General features: G+C 44.9%; 1 protein-coding gene across 1 annotated transcript in view; it reads right to left on the bottom strand.

Moving 5' to 3' along the window:
- Positions 1–22205, bottom strand: part of LOC115475651 — a 451633-nt gene that overhangs the window by 58827 nt on the left and 370601 nt on the right. The window contains exons 33-39 of the mRNA XM_030211552.1: positions 15101–16297; positions 14476–14529; positions 12055–12081; positions 11689–11721; positions 6209–6247; positions 2425–2472; positions 1011–1064 (exon numbers count right to left, since the gene is read on the bottom strand). Coding sequence (XP_030067412.1) covers positions 1011–1064; positions 2425–2472; positions 6209–6247; positions 11689–11721; positions 12055–12081; positions 14476–14529; positions 15101–16297 — 1452 coding nt within the window. The remainder of the gene's footprint in view (positions 1–1010; positions 1065–2424; positions 2473–6208; positions 6248–11688; positions 11722–12054; positions 12082–14475; positions 14530–15100; positions 16298–22205) is intronic.

The following is a 22205-nucleotide window of genomic DNA, read 5'->3' as shown; positions in this document are numbered from 1 at the left end:
GGTCCGACCCGAAGTCTTCATATTTCGTCTTCCTCCATGGCCATGCTGCAAGGAAGTAATGCTGTAGTGCTAATTCGTTGAATCCAGTTCGGAGTCTGACGTCGCAGCACGTTGTACGCGCGTACAACGTGCTGCGATGTCAGACTCCGAACTGAATTCAACAAATCAGCACTGCAGCGTTACTTCCTTGCAGCATGGCCACGGAGGAGTCGGAGGAAGACGAAATATGAAGACTGCGGGTCGGACCTCGGCTGGCAGGGGTTGCGGCCCCCCGCCAGCAAAAGTAAGCAGCGGGGGAGGGTTGATGGCGGGGAGGGGGGTGGAGAGAGGCGGCGGTGGCGGCGGCGGGGGGGGGGGGGAAGGGAGGCAAAAATGTGCCCCCCCTCTCTGGCTCTGGCCCCCCCTACCGCCGGATTCCAGATACGCCCCTGGATAAGAGTGTGGATAAGGCTTCTGATGGTGTGCTCATAAAGGAAGGGATGCATTTTGGTGATATTGCAGAGAAAGGTTTTAGCAGTCTGTTGAATATATAAAAAGAAAGAGAATAGGAGTCAAAGATGATCCCAAAGTTATGAGGTGATGAGACAGGAGGATGAGAGTGTTATCCACAGAGATAGAGAATGGGAGAAGAGGAGACGTGGGTGTAGGGAGAAAGATAAGAAGCTCAGTGTTGGCCATGTTTAGTTTCAGATGGCAGTGAGACATCCGGGCAGCAATGTCAGACAGGCAGGCTGAGTCTTGGGCCTGGTTTCCTGCTGAAATTTCTAATGTGGAGAGGTACATTTGGGGGTCATCAGCATAAAGGTGATACTGAAAACCATGGGAGGAGATTAGAGCACCAAGGGAAGAACTACAGATGGAGAAAAGAAGAGGCCCCAAGACAGAGCCCTGAGGTACACCAACTGAAAGTGGGATAGAAGTGGAGGATTCCTTCCTTTGCCACTACAGTGTTATTCTAACAGTCTAAAGACACTGTCCATATTATTTTATAAATATTATTTCATACTCACTTAGTAGCTCTGTAGCTGGAATGTTTGGAAAGAAGAGTTCATATATCCATGATGCTGTAAATAAAATAAATATATTTTCATTATGAACACGGAAGTGATGTCATAGGGTCACTATGAATAAAGTGTGCTAAACAGTTAGGGCTTCAATGCTTGAATGCAGTTTGTGTAATTACATTTTCCACCTCTTTCATAGGAAGTGGCAAGTACACCATCCTAACTATGATTACACTTAAAATGTATTAAGAGAGCCAGTTATGTAAAAATGCCTGGAGCACGTGACTGAAAATCCAGATTCTAGACCTTCTTTACCAAGGGCTCGGGACACACCTAGCCAGTCAGATTTTCAGGATATCCCCAATGAATATACATGGGCTAGATTTGCATGTGTTGCCATTTGTTATATACAAATCTAGCCCATGCATATTCATTGGGGATGGTTCTAGGCCCATTAACTAACCTGTGGCTTTTCTGTTTTTTGTTGGAACCACTGGCAGAAGAACACAACACTCTGTGAAATGAAGTCATTTAAACTAAGCTCTATGAATTAAAATTAAAATGACTCAGAAAATCATTAAAATCAGAGAAGCAACTCATGAGGCCTCTACGCGAACAAGAACACAATATCAAAGTAAGTGTCATGTTACGTCAAATGAATATTCCCTTAAGCAGAGCATTCTCCAATACATTTCACCTGTAGGCAATCAGTATAGAGGAAAATTGTAATGGAAAACTTTCCCCCCACCACCCACTCCCAAATGAAAGAACCGGTGACCCTTCACCTGCTGGACTAGTAATTATTAATGAATCTGATTTTCCAGAAACTTTTCTGGACCTCTTCAAACCAGCTCAATAGCATTATCTAGCAATAAGAGTGTGATTTTTACAATAATCCACTGAGTGGAAGAGGGCAAATAGGAACGTATTCAGGTGTGAATTTATACAGACAAGTAGGTGCCTATTTTCATTATAAAATACCAGAGTATAATTTATCTAACGTGCATCTCCACTGCAGCAGAGACATCTACACTAACCCTAGAGCTGGTATAGATGTCCACATACATGAATTACAGTATTATGTAATCTACGTCTTTGTATGCTGCACTCATGCTTAACTCCACCCATTCACATGCCCACCATCAAAGTATGGGCCATCATTTTAACACAATTACATTTAAATGGGTCATAAGAGGACACTAATATGTCTATGAATGGTTGTGTACTGTACTGCTCAAAGTGTGCCCACCCTTATGCCATTACCCACACTGCTCTTGAAAACTTGTCACAATTTGGCAATCACAGAAGATGATCTAAGTTTCTCTAGTATCTGCATCGTATTGCTAGCCTGCAACATTACTATTCTGCAATAATCTTTGGCAGTTATCCATATTTTCCAAAAATAGGATTTAATGCTCACTTGATGAATCTGCTGTCTTTGGATGGAAAATGTTAAATATCCATGTTCCTAAAAATAAAGTAGAGATGTTAGCTAATATATTTGGTGTCTTAAAACCATGGTGAAATGAATGATTGGAATATATATCTTCAATTTTCTTCTGACATCTGTCATACTATTGATTTGCTAGTTCATGGAGGAACAACATACTATAGAAAACCTTACTAGGGATACATATTTGGTAATGTTATGCAATGCATATGGAAGAGGTTTGTGAATAGTTGCAGGGCATATAGAAAGTTTTATTGAAGTTTGTGAACATGAACAGGTGGTTTAACCTCTAAACACAGGGCCAGACACACCCAGTAAGCACGGCAAGAGGACACTGACATATGGGGGACACAAAGGTTTCTGTAACTGCCCTTACCTGTTACGCCAGCCCTCCTGGAATGCTAGAAGAGGCATTAGATCAGATTCCTGGCTGATTACCCACCCCTCGCTTGTTCTACTTCTGCCTCCAGGACAAGCACAAAGCACCCATGCAAAGTTTTTGGGAGCCTTCCAGGCTATATATTCACAGAGGGCCTGCTTGACCCTTTCCCTCTGATGAGTTCTGTTTAAGAAGAATGCTGCACTAGTGGCAGAGGGGGGAGGGGTGATCTTGCATGGGTGTGTGGGATGGGAGGGGAGGGGAGGGAAGAGAGAAGGTACAGTGCTCATTATTTAAGAATGCATTGAGTGGCACTCATCCCAGCACAAATCCCCGTTAATATCATTGTTTATATCTTTACATAGTAAAAAAAAAACGTAGCTACACACAGGAGAGGATAAAAAGATTAGATGGGCATTATGGGCTATATTCCCTATTGTTCTATGGTTCCATTTTTTCACCTGGTTTTTAATCCATGAGATCTCCTTTTCTTACTGCATGCTAGAGAAGTGAAGAGAGAAGGGTCAATGCAAGACTGAGGTGGGAGTGTGAAAGAGAGGAGGTAATGGTTAATGAGTAGTTGGAAGAGTGAAGAAATGTGAAAGGTTGATGCTGGATGGGGAAAGGTGAGTGGGGTTGAAGCTGAACAGATATGTAGAAATAAAGAAGAGGAGGGGAGGGGAGAGAAAAGGGAGATGACAGTGCCAATTTATAGATTGTGGGGTGGGAGTGTCATACACCCTTGCACCTGCCTCGGCTATGCTCCCTGCGCTATCTGACCCTCACAATGCATTCTCCATCTGATTATGCAGACATCCCTTGTTATTACTGTCAGGTGAGGAGTATAAAGGCTAACTTCCTGAAGTAGATTACATGATTGGAGCTACTGATTCAGGCAGATTTTGACCTGCGCCATCCACAAAGCTGATCAACAACTGAAAAGAGAGTTTTATAATGGCCTCATACGAACTTGAGCCCAAGAAACTAATTCTATGGCTGTGGCCATTGATGCCACTACTGGTCTATAGTCTCACAATACAGGAGCTACCTTGATTCTACAACAGGATCGCAAAATTCCAAATTGTAACTCTTTCATATCACAACCAGAACCCACTGACTGGATATGACTTAGTCCATTCCTCAACAAAAAGAGACAAAATTGCCCACTATTTGATCTCTCAAAGAATGAACCCTAATTCCTTCATTGCGAGCAGCATGTGGAACCAGTAGGTTGAAGACCTTAGACTGCCCTTTTCCTTCTCCAAAAAAGGAAGAGGAATGCACTGAAAACTTGACCGCTGAATAAACCTAGAACACCCAGTCTGTATTTTCTGTTGTCCCTAAATCTTGCTCTGGAAGCTGGTTGATGTGTAAAAGACTTTGGCTTGTCTCCAGGCAATCTTTGAAATGTGAGCTCCCAAAGCACTTGAATAACTTCTCCAGATCCATACGTAAGTTTACCTGTAAAGGGAAGTCAGCTAAGGTGAGTTTTGGAAGCTGTATCTGCTAAACAATTTCTAAGCCATAACCGTACTCTTAGCAGAGTTATGGTAAAGAGCACCTGCTATGAGCATCTTTAAATGCTTCATGCTGTGGGGCTGATCCATTTCTTACTAACAATAGAAATCTGGCTCATTGTCTTCTCAAACACTTAGGCATAAAGGGGTAAACTGGTACTAACGAGCATCTTTCCAAACTCTGTCCTGGGGTTCAACGGACTCCATCAGGTCAGGAGAAACTCACAGATAAATGAAGGATGTCTCACCAAACACTTCAAGAGAACCACAGGGACTGCCCTCTTGATCCATGATATCTAGAGACTCACTTAGACAAGAGGAGCAGTTCTCCAATACGCCATGCTGGCCCTGCAACAGGCACAGTATTTGGAGCACTCAGCCTAGGCGGCCTCCATCAGAATGAATATGAAATTCACCCAGGTATCCAACTTGCAAAGAAAATCAAGCCTGGGAATGTGGCCTAATGTGGCTGGAACAGGTGAACTGCAGTGTCATGGAACTAGGCACGGAACTTCTCGGAATCAATATCTAAGTCCCATCAAGCTCCCTTGGGATCAAATGTAAATTAAAGGAAGACTCACCCCCTTATTCTTTTAGCATAATTAGCTGTTTTATAAGCTGCTCACAATGCTTCTCCAAATATAGAACGAGACTCCAATAAGTTATCCTCTAGCACCAAGTAAACATGTTTAATTTTTTTATTTCTATCTTTTTATATGAGCTAATCCTAGAAATGTCTATCAGGACCCCCATGCTGCACTGGTTATCAGCTCTCCAGCTAGCCCAGGAATCCACATCAAGCACCAGTCTAGGAGCTGCACAGCAAACACTCACAATCTGCTTTTGATAGAGAAATACTGAGGATCTGTATCTGTATGGTGCCCTAATAAAGTGGATCACAAAAGTCTTTGTTTTCAGTCTCCATCTGCTGGTCCGGTAAGGACAAGGAAAGATATGTTTGTGTTCATTTAGGCATCTTCAGTGTAGAAAAGGCACAAAAACAGTACAGGGGATGCAAGACAAGCCAGGGAAGGGGTGGGAGAGTACTAGGAGATGCCTTGCCTTCCCACTGTTTATATAAACACCTATTCTTCCTTTTTTATATCAGGGATGTTTATGGGTTAAAACCTAAATTCATAAGCCCTATTTATTTGAAGAATTTCAATTAGGAATCATTCTACCATCTCTTTCAGTGTAACAACTGGGTGATTTTCAAAAGCATACAGTACAGGAATAACATCTACTTCTGGTTCAGCATTGTATAAGATAATTATATTTACATTTTTGTTCCCTTTTTCTTCTACTTTAAACTTGTATGACTGATCTTGGTCTACCTCTTCATTGATGTTACTTTCTACACTTTTAAAAGGTTAATATTGTAAAGTGCTCTGACCTGTTCATCAGACAGAACGGTACAGAAAATCCTTAATACACAAACAAGCTAAATATCCTTCTATTATGCAGCTTCCCACTATTAGTTGTGTACATCAACCAGCAGGTGGAGATAGAGTATAGAAAACAGAGCTGAGACATATCACAGTCTACTTCCTCAATATCTTCTATCTCCAGCAGGTGGATGGACACAATTTTCAGCCTCTGGTTCTGAGTGCTTTGCTCCTGGTTCAGTTTGTCCTTAGTTGAGCTTACGGGTGGCTTGATTCTGTAGAGTCATATGTCTACGGGGAATCTTCTGCTGAACAACTCTAGCAAAATATCCATGCAAGGCAAAGAGCCACACTTCAAGCAGATCATTCCCCAATATGAGTTATCCAGCTCAATCAGATCAGAGTGATCAAGTTTCAAGGTCAATATTGCTATAGCAGGGGACAAAGACATTGATTGCATGTGCCCACTTTACCTTTATCCACGTCAGGAGGAGGCACTGGAAATTGTATTTCTGGAAAGAAAATGGATAAATTACTGAAGAACATGTGTGATATTTTAATTCTAAAACATGGAGATTCTGGTTTGAACTAAATTTATTTACTGCAGCTTTCTTTATTGCATTATCACCCACATGGGTGCTGTCATATGGAGTACCTCAAGGATTGATACTGTCATCAATTCTGTTTAATATCTACCTCAAACCAGTAGCCCAGCTGATTCGATCAATAGATTCCCAATGATAACTCTATGCAGATGATGTGCAGCTATCATGCCCATTGAACCAGATTTACCTACAGCCCTGAATACACTGAGTACCAGTTTAACAGCAATTTAAGAATGGGCTAACACAACAGACTTTACCTGATCCCAAGTAAAATTGAGTTCTTGTGGATCTTTAACATTTTATTCCTATGGGCCCTGCTGCAGATAACTTGAGCTAAGCTTTAGTAAAAGACCCCTGTAAGTGGTTACATTCCTGACATCAAAATCTTTTCTGGAAGTTACAACCTCACTCTTAAATGCAAGTCAGAAACTTTAGAGTACAGCTAGACTCGACACCTATGCTGATCCTCCAAATCCAAGCAATCTTGAGGAGCTGCTTTCATTATCGTCGACAATGTCTGTACAGTACCTCTCTACGTACACTGAGAAGGCACATCTTGTAACAAAGGTTCAAACTATGATAACATCAAGACTAGATTACTGAAATGCACTCTATATTGGTCTAACTATAAAAGGTCTGCATCAGCTCAAATTGATTCAGAGAACTGTAGCAAGACTGATAGAAGGTTGGAAGCAATGCGATCATATCTCACCATTTAACAAAAGCATTACTGGCTAACTTTGCAATAAAGGGCTAAATTTAAAACTCTGTCTGATCATCAAGGACTTTAAAGGAAATGGGCCAGAATACTTGCAGAACAGGATCTCCATCTATACGCTCCAAGATTGCTAAGGTCCTCCCAAGGAGTATTCCGAATGACAGCTTCTCTAAAGTCCATCATGCAATGTAGCACCTGCCAAAAAACCTGCACAGGAGTAGCCCTCACACTTTGGAATTCACTCCCTGAAAGGCTTCATTCAGTGCATAACAATCTCTACTTCAGGAAGTAGGTGAAAGCTTGTCTCTTCTCCCAAAACTTTAAAGGAAGAAGCACCTAATTAGCTAGTCACACAAACACACAAGGGCTAAAACTGGCTGCAGATACTGTAACAGGACTTGCTTTTGCTACATTAACTGAGATTATATTCTTCCACATTTTCACTCCTGTTATTCTCTCTTATTTGTCTGCATACTGTGCCCCCATTTACACCCCATGCTTTCTATTAAGAACTTGTATTGTGTACTGTGTTGACATTGCAAGTAGCGTAATATGCCTTAATATGTACTGTTATTTCAATATTTTTCTGCTGAAATTAAATATTGCCTATGTCCAGATTTTTCTTCCTTACACCAGCATGAGTGAATTTCTTCAGAAAGATGGCAATTAAATCTAACTAATTAAACAAAGAAATAAAGAAATACACTTACGAACGGGAAGACAGGGTAGAACAGCTGCTCTCTAACTATCAACATCATCATTGTTACTGTAGGCTCGATATTCAGCCAATGACAGGCAGCGCATTTGTTGTCTACCGGCGGTGTTAAACCTCGATATTCAATGCCAGGCCACATCCAGCAACTGGCATTGAATTTCTGGGTTTCTTTTGGCTGCTAGAAAGTTAACCAGCTATGCTGATATTGAGCACTAACCGGTTAACTTTTTAGCGGTGAAGATAGGCCTGCTATTTAAGCAGCCTATTTGACTCCCTCAACATAGCCTTTTAGCATTGAATATTCACAACTAACCGGCTACGTTGCAATATGTAGTCTGTTAGTGGCTAGCCACTAACCAGGATATTCAGCAGTAGGTAGCCAATATCTCCTGCTGAATATCCACAGTTAGGCACTTAAATGCTATTTAATCGAACCACAATATACCAAAGTGCAACACACAAAATACTACTTTGATAAGTTTTGTTTTTTTTTTATTTTAATTTTTTTTTTAACTGTTCACAATTTATGTTTGTTTTCTATCTCTTTCTAAGTTAGCTGGCTTGATGGGCTTTTAGCTCAGTAATTTATACACATTGATTGCATTGATAAAATTTATGATCAGATGGAAATATGTTGATTCATTTTGCTAATTCACATTTGCACAAAGTGACTTTATTTTTATGTATTCTTGTTCATATGATTGGCACTAATTAAATAAGCCATTCTCATTATTCACACTCACTGTTTGCATGCTTATGACACGACCAATTTATGGGCCCTGTTTACTAACCTGCGCTAGTGTTTTTAATGAGTGCTAAACATACTAATATTATAGGTCTTACATGGTTAGCATACCTGCACTAAAAATGCTTAGCAGGGCCCTTAGCACATCTTAGTAAACAGGGCTCTAAGGGGATGTTTTACAAAGTGTTGGTAAGCCTAACGTTGCCCTACCAAATGCTAAGTCGGAACTACCACCAGACCTACGTGGCTGCCGGTGGTAGTTCTGCCCCAAGGGTGCACCATTTCCGGGGAACCCCCCCCCCCATAGATGGCTTGCGCAGCAGTAACCCGGCTGTAATCGGTTACTGTCAGATTACAGCGGGAGCCCTTATCGCCACCTCAATGGTTGGTGGGTTCCCAGCCACATATTTGCCTTGGGTCTTTTTAACTGCTGCAGTAAAAATGGCCCCCGCCGCCAGCGCAGGTCCCTTTTTCCTGCAGCTTGGTGAAAGTAACGGTAAAAGGACCCTTATATGTTTTATATGATTTATGGTTCACATATGATTAGTATGTAAGTTTTGTATTAATTATGGCCCACTCCTATTTATTTTGAATTGATTGGATATTTATATATTTTATTATTTATGCCTATTTATATATGTGCTAAATTGTGACCAATTGAAAGTTTTTACATCTATGTAGTTTTTCTGATATATTTTTGTATCAGACCCTTGACACTGGTGCTTTGTTGTCGAAACATGGTCATATTGGGTCTAAAAAAGGACTCCTGACTTTCACATCCTTGAAGAACCTTTGTAGTGGTCACTGATTCAGCGACTGTGGGGGTTATGAGCTACAGTTCCTCCTGTCTCAGGGCTGCCAACCAGTTCTTCAGTTCTAGGGCAGATAGAGTCTTGGTACTGATCATAAGAATGGAAGTACATGTATTGCTATACTGGGACAGACCAAAGGTCCATCAAGTCCACTATTCTGTTTCAAACAGTGGCTAATCCAGGTCACTAATACCTGGCAAGATGCCAAAAAAGTACAAAACATTTTATGCTGCTTATCCCAGAAATTGCGGACTTTTCCCAAGTCCAATTTAATAATGGTCTATGGACTTTTCCTTTAGGAAACCATCCAAACTTTTTTTAAAACTCTGCTAAGCTAACCGTCTTTACCATATTTTCTGGCAAAGAATTCTAGAATTGAATTACACATTGAGTGAAGAAACATTGTCTCTGATTCATTTTAAATTTACTACTTTGTAGCTTCATTGCATGTCCCTTAGTCCTAATAATATTTGGAAAGCTTAAACAGACGCTTCACGTCTACCCGTTCCACTCCACTCATTTTATAGATCGCTATCATATCTCCCCTCAGCCGTCTTTTCTCTTGCCTCGTGAAGCATTTCCTTGACATAGTTCTCATTTTCATGGATACTTTTCAACCTTGCCACCTTCTGTTTCATGAGGGATTCAAGCTTCAGGTATCTTGCACATGGAACCAGCCCTTCTCCCTGGATCCTGCTGTCTGTGGGAGCTCTCCCAGAGAAAGGCATGTGTTTTGACTTGAAATGGGCCACTAGAGGGAGTTCTGCCTCACAGATGACAGCCAAAATCCAGAAGGCTGGAGAGAAGTGGACAGAGCCTTAAAGGATTAAGGGTAGGAGAGCCCATCACGGAATGGAAAAGGGCATTTCCCTTTTAAGTGGTGGACCTAGCTAAGATGGTTCTAGGCCCTTCTGAAAGGAAGGGCAGTGCCCCAGAACGGATGGGGTTAGGTCACAAACCCACTATAAAATCACTCCCTGGGAGTAAGCAGTAGAAGGAATGGAGCCCTGTGGTTAAATGGAGAAACTGCCTGGAACAGGCTGCAAACCTCACTGCAGAGACCCCTAAAGAGAAGCTGGACTTAGGATCAGAAAAAAGATACCTACCCTAAGAATGATCAGAATATGTTCTACAGTGTGTAGGGAACACTGGGTAGATTGAACTGAGACTTGGACTAACTGAAGGAGAATTTCCCCTATAGAATGGTTGATGAAGGCTAGATGAAGCTAATCTGCATAATGGTAGAGCATGAACACTACATAATTTGCATATCATATGATGCCTGGTAGCCTAGTATGTTTATTCATATGAAAAGAGGTGCTAGGACTGGATGACTGGTGGTGGTGATGGTGGGGGTGGTGGTGGTGGTGGGGGTGGTATATGAAAAAGTAATCCTAAGCATAAAGAGGTCCCCTATCCCTGACACTCAGAGTACTAGTTGCTTTTGAAGGGAACCACCTCTGAGCTATTTCTTAAGAGACAAAGCTCTGGTTGGTAATGGAGGAGACTGAGTCTTAGGTTGTTACTCAGGACTAGAGATTGCTAGTCAACTATTATTAGGTGACCATTCCAGGGCAGATACTGTTGTTGGACCCCAAGACCTTGTGATACTCTACAAGACTGGGAGCAACTGAGTCCTGGTTATCTTATGTATCTGTGCTTGTAAGTTAATATTAGCTAATAATTTTTTGATAATTTACACAACAATTAGTTTGCCCTTTCAACTTTGCTCTATAATCATTATTTCTACTATTCACATAAATAATTTTCTAGAAGATTAATAACATAACTACAATTGCTTTCCTATTATAATACAGAGGGTATATTGCCTCCAAGTCTCCAAAGCTAAAAAAAAGAAAGAGGGGTATTGAATAAACACAGTAGCTTATAACTATGCTTCAATGCCAGACTTAGACCAGGGGATATGTCAGGACACTGCTAAGGAATCATTCAACCCCTAGAGCTCCTAGGCTTTCATCAGAGAGTCACAAGCAAAAGTTTTCACTGACCCCAAAATGCCTATCAATCTATTCTCCAGGGCTCTCCAGGCTTTGGGACTCCTCCTTTGTACCTAATCAGCCAGGTGAATTCTCCTGCTCTAAAATCTTCTGAATACTGAGCATAGATTACCTATAGTAGAATGGGTCCTTCTCACTGTAATAGCTTTCCAGAGAGCAGTCATGGATGTTCAAAGAAGTGTCTTGGCCAAGTACACAGTCATCGTTCATCAGTATATTTATTTATTTATTTGATTGCATTTGTATCCCACATTTTCCCACCTATTTGCAGGCTCAATGTGGCTTACAGAGTGAAGTGGAGCATTTCCATGCTGTGCATAAAATAAAATTAATTTCTCACCTGGCAGCTTTACAGGTGGGGTGGGTTCAGGTACTGAAAATAAAATGGATGATTTAGTTTGAGTTAAAGATATCTTGCAAAAGTGTGATGGAACTTAGTTCATAGATATTTTGAAAAATTATAGAATCATCATATTGAATCAAGTTTAGCTCAGGCCCTGCTCTCTCTGTAAAATGTTCTCAAGGTGAGGTCTTCCCACCTTTCTTTTCCCCAAACTCCCCCTTCTCTAAGAGACTCTAAAACTCAAGACATTGAACTTCTTGTGGTAGAAAACAACGGCATCAAGGAGTGGTATGGACAAGTAACCCTGGGTAGTCTCGGATGGATCAAATTCAATATTGTGCATAAATAAGATTGAATACTTACCCGGACCCTCAATCTTTGGTATGGGCACTGAAAACAAAATGAATGGTTTAAAAACAGTGTAGGATTATGGGTACCACAAGGCTTATATTTCATTAGAGAAAAACTAAGTTAAGAATTGGTGCACAATATTGCTATATGCTGTACTTTCATCCCTCTACTGAGTAGCTGGACTGCGTAAGAGTCATGACTGGGCTTGCAAGTTAGTCACTGGTGTACCACGATCCAGTACTGGGTCTCAACCACAAGTTCACAAAACTCTGGATTAGTGTGACTTAAACGTAGTTAGCACTTTCATGACAACTGAAGGGAGATCTGATTTGATATTAGCTTTGAGAGACAGAGAGAGAGAGAAAGAGTTTGGTAAGAAGAAATGAACATTCAACAAAAGAAAAGTAAAATACTTTGAAATGACTGAATACAGAATACTAGGAAATGTGCTTACATGAATGGAAATCAAGTCTACCAAATGAAGTAAGGAATGTAATAGGCCATTGTGCTGCAGGGGATGTGGCTTATATAGACTTGTATGACTCTGCTCTACACAGGAGCATAGAAGGGCATTTTCGAAAGAGCATCCAAGTTAAAATAACATCCACCTCACAGCCATTTTCAAACAGGAAAAACATTGGGGTTTCTTGTTAGAAAATAGGTGAGAATCTCCAAAATGAATAGCCATTTTCTAATATAAAACATCCAAACTATCAATGCCAAAAACACAGGGACAAGGATGTCTGGCAGCATTTTTAGAAAAATGTCCACACAAGTCCCTACAGAGAGGAAGGACAGTGGACTTTAACAAATGGCACCCAGGTATGAATCCCACCTTAACTTCTTGATTGTGTATTGTGAGGCCTTCAGGCACAGAAATGTAACCCTGGTACAACAGGTGACAATCTGGAAGACAAGCTAATCTCGGTGGAGCAGGGACCTGGACAGGATTCACTAAAAATCAAAGTCCCAGTACCAGGCAGGTCCGGCATTACGGGGTTGCAAACAGGGCAATTGCCCTGGGTCCCCATACCATAGGGGGCCCCAAAACCTGCCTCAAGCTAAAGGAGGCATAGGCTGAAGGCCAGCTTTTGGGCCTCCACCCTGGTTTCTGCCCTGGGCCCCTGAATGTCTAACACCAGACCTGGGTAGCTGACAGATAAATAAGTCCAAGTTCTTCTGCGCCCCCTTTTTCTTTACCAAATTTGACTCACTAGGGCTATCACTTGTTGGTAGCCCTGCTGTACTCTCACATCCTCAGATCCTGAAGTAAGGCACCACTTCCCCTCACTCCCGTCCCTCCAGGAGGATGATACTTTTACTCTCCCTCCACGAAGTGTCACACTCCAACAGCATGGTTCCTTCCGGTCTGTATTGACCCTTTGCTCTGTAGCAGGGGTTTCTCCCACACCTTTACAAAAATAGCTTAGGATTATCCTCCCCCCTCCCCCCCCCAGATTATCTGGGTCCCAGCGGAGGACAGGAACCACTCCCTTGGCGATCTCTTCCTCCCCAGCAGGGCATAGTAAAAACTTGGGAAATCTCCCATTCCCCTTAGCAATAACTGCATTTCCAAGACGGGTTACAGAAAAAACCCTATTCTAGCTAACTGTATACCACTATACTATCCTTAAAGCATGTAGGTGTCTCCTATTTCTAGGTACAGTAGGTATTTTGTTATATTTGGAGAGCTCACACGCTTCACCACAAAAGACCTACTTAAAGAGGTATATTTTCAAAGTACTTAAACTTACAAAGTTCCATAGTATCTGCAGTGGGATTTGGACCTGGGTTCCCTTGTTTAAAGTCCACTGGACTAACCACTAGGCAACTCCTGGGAGCTGCTTGCTGTTATCTTGTCTATGCCCATAATACCTGACGCTACCTGGAATCCCCTGTCAGTTTCACTTCTTAAAGTGGTAGGAGGGAGGATTGCATCAAATAGGGGATTAAGGAGGGGGGGAGGGTCATACAAGTTTTTTTTACTTGGACATGATTGAAATAGGTCTAAATACAAGTGTCTTTTTGACTAGGCGGTTTCTTCCTCTTCCATTATTGCTTAAAGACGTTCTAATTTTGGGTTCACCCTAGGCATGTTTCAGGTCTGATTCCATCATACCTCCTTGTCATATGAACAAATTGCAGTGAAAGATGTCCCATTTTTGCTTTTCTAAAACAGGCATTTGAATATTTTCAGCAGATGAATGTTTTTCTGGCTATTTTGATGTGTCCATCTGCTTTGAAAATGAGCACATTAATAAATAAAGTGGTTAATATGGGTCCAGGACAGGACGGAATACTGGTAAATAAATTAGGTACTAGTTAGACAATGGGTCTTACTGAGTGATAGCATTAGTGGGTTCCATTGTGGTAAAGGAAAACTAAGCAACCTAGAACAGCTTCTTTTCAATAGCAACAGGACAAAATACTCACAATTTAGTGTTTCAGACAGAGCCCAGGGAAACAGCTTTATGTGGCTTTCCTTAACTGAAGAGAGAAAAAGAAAACATTAAAGACACATGGCATTCACATTGCAAAATATATAAATGAAAAATATAGAGTACACATTCATTGTTGTACTTATCTACTGTATATTATATATGTGACAAGTAAAACAAAAAGTTTTTCTAAGAAACGGTGACATTTCAGAATAGACAACTCGGGCACATGCCAAATTCTGAAGATACCCAAAAATGGGGACCCCACTCACTCATTACTTTCTAGCATCTAAGGAGCAAACCCTCTACTGTGATGCTCCACTCCTTTGCTGCCATGTTTCAAGTCCTCTACCTATGGGCAGCATAATAGTATATTTAGCCCTACTGTTGCACTCTTGAAGTTGCTCCTTTGGGCATAGAAATTACCTCAAATATGTGAGAAATGATATCATAAACACACACACACACAAACACGTTTGTGATTGAACCGTGTAAAGCATCGTTTCTAACATCAAAGCCAGTATGAAATAGTAATATCTTGCCTTTTATGTGAGACCTTCATTGCATGACTTGTTGCTTCTATAAATTACAGATATTTAGGTGCTAATAAAGGTACTTACATCCCATACAAAGGCCACGAGATGCATAGCCGAAGGTCAGGAGTCCAAATGGAACTGTGGGATGGTATAAAGTATGGAAACGGTACCCACTGTCAAATTTAAGTATTCCATAAGAATAGTCTGTTCCTGAAACAGGTGTCCACTGGATGCTGTTGAGTGGTTTCCCATCCAACCTTAATTCATAGATTGCTGAAGTCTTTGCGATTATAGATACAAAATTGTACTCAAATGATTTCTGCCCATAGATGATATAGGAGGTGCAGAAGCTCCCAGTATCAGGAATATCCAATAGGAAGGGGTCAAATTGCTTTCCATTCACAACCCCTCCAGTATAGTGCTCCACAACTTGAATTTCAGCATTGCCATTAAGATAGAGGGCACTTGGGCCTGATAGTTCAAACTTCAAAACTTCTCCAGGTACCAAATCCTTACTTCCTTGTTTACCCCCAAATGTAAAATCCAGCCTAGTCTTCTGGCTAGAAATTACCATTACTACAGCATCATTTGGCAACGAGGGTAATGGTGTGATGCAGAAAGTGGTGCCCCAGTTGGAGACAGGCTGGAGCTGTTTATACATATGGTTACACGGAGTATTTTTGCTGGAACAGCTGTGGCCGTACAATACAGCCACGGGCTTTTCAGACATAATGCTGGTGCCAGACAAGTCATCCTTGCTTTGTACCTGGAGAACTTCAAATGGCTGTAGAGTACGAGTCACCTTGCTCCCTGCAGGATAATTTGTATTCTGCAATGTCACTGCACCTCGAAGAAGCATTTCAACTGTGGTGGGATAATCATAAGTTATAACTGAGAACCCTTTCGTATATGGTGTTTCCTCTCCACTTGGAGTGGCTATATAGTACTCATTGCCTAAATAATGTATGGGATATACTAAAGCCCTATCAGCAGATTGACCTTTAGAGTTTACTGAGAATACACTGATTGGTTTATCAGATTGAACAATAACAGAGGCTCCGAAAAGTCCTGGTCCACCGTACACAATGCCTACTGATATGGGTATGGCCACCATATCCCAGGTACCTATGATGATCTCCGTCTTAAAATAAGAGTCGTTGATCCAGGCGGTGACACGAGTATCTTGGGTGGGAGAAGTGACTAACAGCTGATAATCCCCTGGAACATTAGGGTCCGAATTTGACATAAAGGCCGTGATGAACTCCATTCCCAAAGGTCCATCTGTAAATATATATCAGGCATAGTTAGAATACAGAAAAACAGCAAGTTTAATTTAACAGTTCAAATAATTCACTCTTTTTTCACTCAGTTCGAGAAGACAGAAAATTCTGCTGTACAGTGTAAAAATGTGTAAAATTCTGATTTCATCCCAACTATAAATTATTCAGCATGGAAGAGTTTTGTGCCTCACACGTGGTTTGTCTCCTTATTCTTTCAGACAAGATATTATAATTCTCAGACACTGAATATCCGAGTCCTCAGCTGTGCCTGGAAATTATCCGGGTATCACCGATATTCAGTGCCATACCCGGATAACTAACTGGACATGGTAATGAGAACATTTTATTCGGTCCTATCTGCCCACTTAGTTATCCATGGTAAAATTATGTATAATCATACCTGATAATTTTCTTTCCATTAATCATAGCTGATCAATCCATAGACTGGTGGGTTGTGTCCATCTACCAGCAGGTGGAGATAGAGAGCAAACTTTTGCCTCCCTATATGTGGTCATGTGCTGCCGGAAACTCCTCAGTATGTCGATATCAAAGCTCCATCCGCAGGACTCAGCACTTAGAGAATTACACCCACGAAGGGACACTCTGCCCAGCTCACCACCGCCGAAACGGGGGAGGGGAATTAACCCAGCTCATCCCCACACAAGTGGGGGAGGGGAATCCGTCCAGCTCATCCCCGCGGAGCGGGGGAGGGACACCACACCCGCCGATGCGGGGGGATCTGGCTTATCCTGCAACCGCAACCGCGGGAGGAGCTGACTGACCCTAACACCGCCGAAGCGGGAGGGGTACAAAGCTGCCCTACAGCCGCACGAAGCGGGAGGGAGTGCCGGCAGAATTTATGTCTCAATCCAGCCCCGTAAAACGGAGGGGAGAGGAATGCAGCAGCTCACTGTAACACAAACTCGTCTCAACTCTTGAAGAATCCAAGTGAAAGAAGAACTTGAACACGAAGTCCTCCTGAAGTAACTGAAGGCTAAACTTGAACCTAAAATTCAACCAGAATATAAACAGTACAGATATCTGGGAGGGGCTATGGATTGATCAGCTATGATTAATGGAAAGAAAATTATCAGGTATGATTATACATAATTTTACCTTCCATATCATCAAGCTGATCAATCCATAGACTGGTGGGATGTACCGAAGCAGTACTCACCCAGGGCGGGACATAGAAATCCCTGACCTCAACACTGAAGCTCCAAACCGGGCCTCCGCCCGTGCAGCCACAGTCAAACGGTAATGCTTGGAGAATGTATGAGCCGAAGCCCACGTTGCCGCCTTGCATATCTCTTCCAGGGAGACGGATCCGGCCTCTGCCATCGAGGCCGCCTGAGCTCTCGTGGAGTGAGCCTTCAGCTGGATAGGCGGCACCTTCCCCGCGGCCACATAAGCCGCTGCAATGGCTTCCTTGACCCATCTTGCCACTGTAGGCTTAGCAGCCTGCAGACCCTTACGAGGACCTGCAAACAGGACAAACAGATGATCCGATTTCCGGAAATCATTGGTCACTTCCAAGTATCTGATGATGACTCGTCTCACATCCAGATATTCAAGAGCGGAGTACTCCTCTGATTAGTCCTCCCTACGAAAGGAAGGGAGACAGAGCTGCTGATTCACATGGAAGCGAGAACCAATCTTGGGCAGGAAGGCAGGCACTGTGCGCATAGTCACTCCTGCCTCAGTGAACTGCAGAAAAGGCTCTCGACATGAGAGCGCCTGGAGCTCGGAAACTCTTCTGGCTGAAGTGATAGCCACCAAAAAGACTGCTTTCAACGTCAGGTCTTTCAGAGATGCCCTCGACAAGGGTTCCAAAGGCGGCTTCTGCAATGCTCTTAGCACCAGGTTGAGATTCCACGCAGGCACCACTGAGTGCAGAGGAGGGCGCAGGTGATTAACTCCCTTGAGAAAGCGCACCACATCTGGCTGCGAAGCCAGGGAAGCACCCTTCAGGCGGCCCCTGAAGCAAGCCAGAGCCGCTACCTGGACTTTAAGGGAACTGAGCGACAGGCCTTTCTCCAGACCTTCTTGCAGGAACACCAACACTGAAGAAATTGGAGCAGTGAATGGAGAAAGTGAGCCTGCTTCACACCATGCTGCAAAGATACGCCAGACCCTGGCGTAAGCAGTAGAAGTAGAGCGCTTCCTCGCTCTCAGCATAGTGGCGATGACCTTGTCTGAGAAGCCCTTCTTCCTCAGACGCTGCCGCTCAATAGCCAGGCCGTAAGACCAAAGGGAGAGGGATCCTCCATCACCACGGGACCCTGATGTAACAGGCCCTGCTCCACTGACAGCCGCAGAGGATCGTCGACTGAGAGCCTGAACAAGTCCGCATACCAGGGACGTCTGGGCCAATCCGGACCCACCAGGATTACCCTGCCGGGATGCTTTGCCACCCGGTCTAGCACCCTGCCCAACATGGGCCAGGGCGGGAACACATAGAGGAGCTCTTGTGTCGGCCACTGTTGGAGAAGAGCATCTACTCCCAGGGATCGAGGGTCCCGTCCTCTGCTGAAAAAGCGCGGCACTTGGCCATTGGCCGATGACGCCATCAGATCTAGGCTCGGCTGGCCCCAGCGCTTCGTGATGTCCAAGAACGCCTGAGCAGATAGTTGCCACTCTCCGGGCTCCAAGGTATGGCGACTGAGAAAGTCCGCCTTGACATTCATGACTCCGGCAATGTGGGCCGCTGAAAGCTGCTCCAGGTTCGCTTCCGCCCACTGGCAAAAACTCATAGCCTCCTGGCTAGAGGGGCGCTCTTGGTACCTCCCTGGCGGTTGATATAGGCCACAGCCGTGGCATTGTCCGACAGGACCCGTACAGGCTTCAACACCAGTACCGGGATGAACTCCAATAACACCAACCGAATGGCTCTGAGTTCCAGGAGGTTGATAGACCACTTGCCTCTGCAGGAGACTAGAGCCCCTGCGCTGTCCTTCCCAAGCAGTGGGCTCCCCAGCCCATCAAAGAGGCGTCTGTCGTGACGACAATCCACTCCGGGGTCACCAGAGACAATCCTGCAGACAACTTGTCTGTCTGCGTCCACCAGCTCAGCGCCTTGCGCACTGCTGGGTCCACGGGAAGGCGCACAGCATAATCCTCCGACATCGGAGTCCAGCGCAGCAGCAGAGATAGCTGTAGTGGTCTCATATGAGCCCTGGCCCAGGGCACTACTTCCATCGTGGCCGTCATAGAGCCAAACAGCTGCACGTAGTCCCAAGCCCGAATAGGAGAGGCTACTAGGAACTAGTCCACCTGAGCCTGAAGCTTGACAATCTGATTGTCTGGCAGGAACACTCTGCCCACTTGGGTGTCGAATCGAACTCCCAGATACACCAGGGACTGAGTCGGGCGCAGCTGGCTCTTCTTCCAGTTGATGATCCATCCCAGGGAGCTCAAAAGAGCAACTACCCGGTCCATAGCTTTGCCGCACTCTGCATAAGAGGGGGCTCGGATCAACCAGTCGTCCAGATAAGGATGGACTTGTACTCCTTCCTTTAGCAGGAAGGCCGCTATGACCCCCATTACTTTGGAAAAGGTCCGCGGAGCAGTAGCCAACCCGAAAGGGAGGGCTCTGAACTGGAAGTGTCGTCTCAGGACTGTAAAACGCAGAAAGCGTTGGAGAGGAGGCCAGATGGGAATATGCAGGTACGCTTCCTTGATGTCCAAGGAAGCCAAGAACTCTCCTGCCTTCACTGCCGCTATAACAGAGCGGAGAGTCTCCATGCGAAAGTGCCTCACTTTCCAGGCCCGATTGACCCCTTTGAGGTCGAGGATAGGCCGGACAGAACCTCCTTTCTTTGGAACCACAAAGTAAATGGAGTAACGTCCCTTGCCAATCTGATTTTTTGGCACCGGAACGACCGCACCCAGGCGGATCAGGTTGTCCAAGGTCTGCTGCACTACCACAGCTTGACCGGAGACTTGCAGGGAGAGAGTACAAACCAGTCTCTTAAGGGTTGGCAGAACTCTAGCTTGTAGCCGCCTCTGATGACTTCCAGCACCCACGCGTCTGAAGTTATAGTGGTCCACTCGCCCAGAAACGAGGACAGCCGTCCTCCAATCTGCACTGGGGCGTGGACCAAGGCCCCGTCATTGGGTACGAGACCCTGGGGGAGGACCGGAGGGAGCACCTCCGGGACGGCGGTCTCTGCGAAAGGAATGCTGCTTGGGGGAGAAATTCCTCTTGAAGGAAGAGGGGGCAGAGGAACCCGACTTGCCCGGGCGGTACCGATGGGCTTCCTGCAATCGTCCTCTGGAGGTATCGGGACGAGTACTAACCCGAGCCCTGACCTCTGGTAATTTCTTGCCCTTAGACGTGCCGAGATCGGTCACGATTTTGTCCAGCTCGACCCCAAAGAGCAGCTTGCCTTTAAAAGGCAATCTAGCCAGGCGGGATTTAGAGGCGTGGTCAGCAGACCAATGTTTCAGCCAAAGCCACCGCCGCGCAGAGACTGTCTGAGCCATGCCTTTAGCTGAGGCTCTCCAGACATCATACAGCAAGTCTGCCAAATAGGCTAAGCCCGATTCCAGGGCCGGCCAATCAGCCCTCAAGGAATGATCCGAGGGGGAAGCCCGCTGCACCATAGTCCGGCACGCCCTGGCCACATAGGAGCCGCAAACTGAGGCCTGCAAACTTAAAGCAGCTGCCTCAAAGGACGACCTTAAGGCCGCCTCCAATCTTCTGTCTTGGGCGTCCTTTAGGGCCGTGCCACCTTCCACCGGCAACGCCGTTTTCTTAGTCACCGCAGTGATTAAAGAATCCACGGTAGGCCACAGATAGGCCTCACGTTCACTCACAGCCAAAGGATAGAGGCGGGACATAGCCCTAGCCACTTTAAGGCTCGTTTCCGGGACATCCCATTGAGCCGCAATTAAGGTGTGCATGGCATCATGCACGTGGAAGGTTCTAGGCGGGCGCTTCGTCCCCAGCATAATGGCAGAGCCAACAGGGGCTGAGGGAGAGACGTCCTCCGGAGAGGAAATCTTCAAAGTGTCCATGGCCTGTAACAACAGGTTGGGCAAATCCTCTGGGCTAAAAAGCCGTGCTGCAGAGGGGTCATCCGCTCCATCCGAGCGGGGATCTATCTCCTCCAAGGAATCCGCAAAGGATCGTTGGGAGACCTCAGACACGCTGCCCTCATCTACATCGGAGGAGACAAAAGTCCTCCAAGGCCTGGAAATCAACCCGAGGGCGTTTACCTCTGGGAACCTCAACCTCTTTATCAGAAGAGGGAGCAGGGGCAGCGTTTGCATGAGGAAAGCCTGATGCAGCAGCAAAACAAACTCGGGGGAGAAACCCCCCAGACTGTGCACTTCCGCAGCCTGGGCAACAGCCCTAGACGCACTCTCAACCGGCGCTCGCAATAGCGGGGGAGAGACATGCTGCGCATCCAAAATGGCGTCCGGCGCGAAACTCCGTGAAGGAGCCGCGCGGGAAGAACGGCGCTTAACTTTAGCCGCTTTTGTGCCGTCGCCCAAATTAAGGGCGTTCATGGCATTAATGTCTCCAACCTCAAGGGCGGCCCCGAAGAAGCCGTCCGAGCCGCGTGGCCGGCCAAGATGGCGGAGGCGAGGAGCGGGGGATGGGCGTTTATGGCGGGAAGAAAACTGCCACGCCGGAGGAACGACCGGGACATTCATCGGTCACTAAACTATCACCCATCAAGGGCGAATCAGGTTGTAAAACCCCCGCATCCCCTCTAGAAGCGCTCCAGCGATCCGGGGAGCGACCCTTTGCGCCCTCGCCCTCCGACGCCATTGCCACGAGGAGAAGAATCGGGGAACCCCCTGCCCGCTATAAAAAGGTAAAATTACCTGCTTGCCGCTCCGAGCTGTAACGAACTGGTGTCCCAGTGAGTAGCTGCAATGAACGTTTAAAGAAACGTCGA

Source organism: Microcaecilia unicolor, chromosome 8 (genome assembly GCF_901765095.1).
Source record: "Microcaecilia unicolor chromosome 8, aMicUni1.1, whole genome shotgun sequence".
Classification (NCBI taxonomy): Eukaryota; Metazoa; Chordata; class Amphibia; order Gymnophiona; family Siphonopidae; genus Microcaecilia; species Microcaecilia unicolor.
This window is presented reverse-complemented; position numbering and strand designations above follow the sequence as displayed.